Source organism: Durio zibethinus, chromosome 20 (assembly GCF_047325235.1).
Source record: "Durio zibethinus cultivar Kanyao isolate XHJ-2024 chromosome 20, ASM4732523v1, whole genome shotgun sequence".
In the NCBI taxonomy this organism is placed as follows: Eukaryota; Viridiplantae; Streptophyta; class Magnoliopsida; order Malvales; family Malvaceae; genus Durio; species Durio zibethinus.
Window position 1 is genome coordinate 7,169,218 of NC_143181.1, and position 5,700 is coordinate 7,174,917.

The following is a 5,700-nucleotide window of genomic DNA, read 5'->3' on the forward strand; positions in this document are numbered from 1 at the left end:
TACTACCACAATATAAATTGACAATATAATATGAAAATAATATAAAAATATAAAAAATATATTTTATTTTTTATATTAATATAAATTATAATAAATAATTTTTATACAAAATAAATTATAAATATATAAATTATTAATATTTTATATTATATAAATATATAAATTATCAAATTTATTTAGATCAAAAGAAATCAATTGGCTAAAACCTATCAACAGACAATCCTATGTTAGGATTTATTGATTTGGAACAAGTTTTGGTATTTCAAAGAAAATAATAGTACTAATTATTTTCTTTGAAATACCAAAACTAACTTTAAATATCAGCAAAAATATTAGAAGATGTGATGCGTTATTGGTGGTGCAGGCCACACATGCAATTATACAAGACAAGGGCAATTTAGGGAAATAAAAAGTTTACACTCCAGAGTCGACTGGGACAACGCGTCGGCTCCTTCAAAATGCAACATGGTCTGTTTAGGCTGCTATCCCTCCCAATGTCTGACCAAGTCTCCTAGCATTTCAATCCCGTGATTTCCTGTTTCGCGTTGCAGTCTCCATAGACGAAAATGGAGGATTCTCCGATCAATCGTCTCCCCGAAGACACACTTCACCAGATCTTCTCTTGCCTCTCGCTTCGTCAAATCATGATCTGCCGCTCCGTTTGCAAGCTCTTTAATCATATCTTGACCTCCTCGTCTTTCATGCACCTCATCTCCACGCGATCCCATCTCAACCTCCTTGCTCTCCGTCCACCTCATCACCATCACCATCACCATCACCACCACCATAATCACAGCCGTCACGTGTCACTTTATACCTCCCTCCACGTGTACGACCCAGATCAAAATCAATGGCTTCGGTTCAACCTCGATTTTCTTCCCTTCCGATCTCCTCAACCTGTTGCGTCTTCACTCGGTCTGATTTACCTCTGGGCCGACTCACCTGACTCGCCTGATTCGAACAAGTCACTCATCGTTTGTAACCCCTTGACTCGCCAATATAGGGTCCTCCCTCAACTCGGCTCGGCCTGGTCACGCCATGGCTGGGTCCTTGTTGACTCCAGGAGCCGAGTCATGGTCTTAACAGAACTCGCCACTCTTTACTTCTCCTTTTCTCAAAAAGCCCAGCAATGGCTCAAATTCTCTTCGAATTTACCTTCAAAACCCCGAAGCCCCATCGTCGTTTCCAACTCCGTTTTCGCTCTATGTGACGTCGGATCGCCGTGGAGAAGTAAGTGGCAATTATTCTCTTGCGCTATCAAAAACATGTTAAATTTAAATGTGATGAACAATAATTGGGAATGTTTGGAAAGGCACGAATGGGGGGACATTTTCGATATCATGAAACGACCGCGTTTAATACGCGGGAACGGGAACAAGATCTTGATGATTGGGGGATTAAAATCGAGTTATTTGTTGAATCAATCTTGTTTGACGATTTTGATATTGAGGTTGGATTTGGAAACGATGGAGTGGGAAGAGGCAACAAGGATGCCGGAGGAGATGCACCGGTGGTTTCAGGATAGTAAGTTTAAGGTGTTCGGAGGAGGGGATAGGGTTTGCTTTTCGGGAAAGAAAGTTGGGAGGTTGGCTCTCTGGGATTGCTGTGAATGGCGGTGGATTGATGGGGTGCCCGGAAATGGGGATGAGCTTTTTCGGGGCTTTATTTTTGAGGCTAGGCTTACCGCTGTTCCTTAACCCTGTGCTCGGTATGTCCTTTCATTGTTTAGTAATATGAAACATTGTTGTATTGCGTTTATGTTCTTTTTAGTGAAATGCATGATTCAGGATAGTTCCATAACATTGTAGTCTGTTGTCTAGAATGAAAAGTGAGAATTGTGTAAGATTTGTTCTCATGTGATGTAACTTGTTACTGATAATTAAAAAAAAAAGAAGAAGAAGGAATGTTAGTTTTTCTGTTCATTTGTAACCATGGAGTGTTTTTTCTCTTTGGGGGGGGGGGGGGGTGTTGAACTTTTTAAGTTAATGGAAGAAGTGCATGTTACAGGATCATTATATGCTGCGTTGTCAATGTTAATGCTTTACTTCGTCATTTACTAAATCTTTACTTTGGATATTGTAATTGCTAAGAATAATATTATGGTGTTTATTCGAATGTTATTTGTGATTGATGGTAATTTGGGAATCAAAAGTATGAACTCATAGTTTCAATTGAATCCATAGTCTTTTCAAGTCATTTAATATAATCAAAGGCCCCAGATGGCAGAGCACTGAAATTAATTCAAACGGTGCTTTAGACATTTATTTTGGTTGGGGGGGGGGGGGGGGCGGAGGGTGAATTTTTAATCGAAAATTAAAATAGGTAATGCTATTACATATGAAAGTGAAGATCCAAACAATTCTGAAATGCAATTGCGTGTTTAGGTATGAATTGCTGCTTAACATAGATATTAGTAATAATACCTTCAAAGTCACTCTTAGCAACAAATTCAATTCGACATGCAAATCATATACAAGAGAGAGGAAAAAGAGAAGGGATAAGATATTAGTTCATATGATTTGGCCATCTTGTTTCTATTGTTTTAGTCCACTTGTATTGTTTTTCGCCTTCCACTGTAGTAGTAAATATTCATAGCAGATAAAATAATAGCAAGCAGAAGGCCAATTCCTCAAGCCAAATGTGTGCCTGAATAGGAAACTGTAAGCTTTAGCAGAACAAAGCTAATCTTACCATTATGCTAAAACTTGCACAAGGAAGATCTTACATAGCCATGCATCAGCCATGCTTCAAGATGCACTTTAAGAAAATCTTCAAGAACACTTGTTGGGAGGGGGAGCATGAATAATTTCTGGGATTCTTCTGGAGCCTTTATCCTGTGAATGTGTTGTGCAGAAGATCATTATGAAGTTATTTAAATATGACAGGCAGCCAGCATTGACTTTTAATTTAGATGGTCATCTGATAACTTGCAAAATCTTGAATTTGATTTATCAGCATTGGTGACTTCCTGAACTTTAGGCATAAGAAGACTCCCCCTTGTGTTTACGAGAAGACGAATGGTTAGAACATACTGATAAGGTTGAGCTGTTTGAAATAATGTCGACCTAATAATCAACATGAAATGAAGATAAAGAAATAGTAGTTGGAAAGAAAGTGGACAAGGACACACAATAGTCGGAATTAAGCGCATGATCTAGCAGAATGTTGCTAGTTACTTGCATATGAGCATGTGTTAGGCTCAGGAAGTTGGTACATGGCCCAAAATTTCAGCAAGCTTGGGAGTTTCTCTGTATTTAAGCATGCATCTTTTTTGAAATTTCTGTCAGGTACTTTCTAACTCAGTGCTGCTCTTGTCATTAGTGTAAATGCTTCCACATGTTTGAGTGTCTTTAGAAACTATAAATAGCTATATAGTAGTATAAAATATGGACATGCCTTTCTTTTGCGAAGGAAGTTAGATAATTCACAACTTGATTATTGATTTTCTGTGTGACATTTAAGCATGTGAAGACCTGATGGACGATGGTCATTTTGAGAGATCTAACTTATTAATTTCTTTAGGAGCTTTTCATGACAAGATAGATCTTTAAAGTGCCAATGAATTCCTTTCTTGGTTAGGAGATTCTTCATTGAAGTTTATTTCCGTTACTACCCAAACACCTGATTTTTGGTAATCTTTGTTCTTGAAATTAAGGTGTTAGGCATTGTTTTCTCCTGTCGTATGTATGTTTACAAATCATAGCATACTAGAAACAAAACCCCGTGTTGCCGCAAGTTAAATTTTTTTATTTTATTATCTCTATTTATTTATGTTTTTAATAATTATCTAATTAAAAATAAAAATAAAAATAAAAGGTAAAAAAATAAATAGGAATGACATGTAGATATTTTAATTGGTCTTTCTTTTTATCAAATTTATTCAATAAAAAAAATACAAAAAACGAAAAATTAAAAAAAGTGAAAAAGAGGAAAATAAAAAGTAAAAAATGAAAAAAAAAGTTAAGAGCTTGCATAAGGTGTCAATGTGACACCTCATATTGAGCTTAAACTATTAATTTTTTAAATTAAAGTAAAAAATAATTTTATTAATATGATATATGTATGTATAAAATTAAATAAATAATAAAATATATATTTTTATATATACGTCAAAAGGGGTTAAGACAAAATCCCCTAAATATGCTTATGTCTAGATCTCATTTTTTTTTTTTAAAAAAATCAATGTCTTAAGTCAATTTCTATTTAAAAAAAAGTCATTTATCATATCAAAATGGATAAAACCCCGTTAGATGTATTTTTTTTTTTTTTTTTTACATCTCTATCAATTGATATATTTCATTATAAAATTTATCTAATTAAAAAATATTATAGACACTATTTTATCTGAAAAAAATTGTTGAAATTGAAATATGCTTGGGTTGCGAATTGGGTTTTAATAAAATTCTTCAAACCCAAGGCCCGAAAATCTTATTTTAATTTTGATTTGAGTCTAATTTTGATTTTAATTTTATTTTAGGTTTTTTTGTTTAATTTTTGGTTAAAAGAAAAAAATTAGGAAAAAAAAATGTAAAGAATTTTTTAGGTCTTGATTCAATTGAATGTTAAGATTTTTTGATTGATCAATTATGAGAAACTTGAGGCTTAATTCACATAAAAAAAATCATACAGAATCTGTGAAATCTTAAATTCAATAGAATTTAAAATTTTTAAGTTTGAAGGGATTTAATCCCTTTGTAAAAGAGATCCACAATCTGTAAAAAATGGGGCAAGCAATGAGAGAAAATGAATACAAAAGCCAGAGGGCAATCAAATTTTGTGGGTTTATTTTATGGCAATCGTGCTTAGGTTTCTAGACTTTAGGTGATTTCTTATTTGATATTTTTAATTGTAGTTCGATAGTGGCTTTTGGAAATTCAATTCTAGGTAATTTTGGATTTCTAAGTTTTTTGGTTTCTGGACTTTAGGTTCAAATTTCTGAGTTTGAATTGTTTATTTTGGAAAATTTTAGGTTTTTGGGTTTAGGCTTGAAGTTTCCCGTGAAATTTGATGTTTTCAATGAGATATACGATGGTCGGAAGGAAAACATAGTAGTCGATTTCTGGACTTCTAGATAGCTTTTGGAAAAATTTAGGTTTGATTGAATTTACCAATGATTGGTTGAATTTCTTGGCATTGGATTTTAGGATTAGTGGCCAGTTTTTTGGAAATTCTTAAGTTTTATGTTAGAAGTTAGAAAGAGGTCAGAGGAATTGGGATCTAAAGAGAGACTGAGTCAGGTGAATTTGAGGAAAGTTTTATTTTCCTACCTTTTGTATGAGCACAAAATGGTGTCGTGTTGAGTACAACTAACTTGCGTCTTAACCCGAGTGGACCCATGCGCTAACTCAGCTTTGACTTGATCTAGATTGTAAGTTTTGCTTTTTCTTTTTTTTATTATTTTTTGTTTTGATTTTTATTTAATTTGTATTTTCGATTTAATTTGATTTAATTTTTTTGTTTAATTTGATTTGATTTTTCTGTTTGGTTTTATTTTTTTTGTTAATTTTGTTATTTTGAATATTATTTGAATCAATGTAATGCTGAGAAGAAAAAGGAAAATGTTTTGATTTTTACATTTATTTTGCATGACATTTTATTTGTATGTCTATTATATTTGCGTGTTATTATGATTAGTATTATATATCATTTGTTTGATTTTTAATTTAATTAAATGTTTGCATGATTTTAATATATTTAATT

The 5,700-nt window shown here is 33.1% G+C and overlaps 1 protein-coding gene across 1 annotated transcript; it reads left to right on the plus strand.

Annotated features, from left to right (window-relative positions):
- Nucleotides 1-202: 202 nt before the first annotated feature.
- Nucleotides 203-1,929, plus strand: LOC111315701 (SKP1-interacting partner 15-like). Its single transcript, XM_022917639.2, has one exon. The coding sequence runs from the start codon at nt 567-569 to the stop codon at nt 1,695-1,697; it is 1,131 nt and encodes a 376-aa protein (XP_022773374.1). The 5' UTR covers nt 203-566; the 3' UTR covers nt 1,698-1,929.
- The last annotated feature ends 3,771 nt before the right edge of the window (nt 1,930-5,700 follow it).

Coding starts and splice junctions, on each gene's coding strand:
- LOC111315701 (XM_022917639.2), top strand. CDS start 567: ATGGAGGATTCTCCGATCAATCGTCTCCCCGAAGACACACTTCACCAG.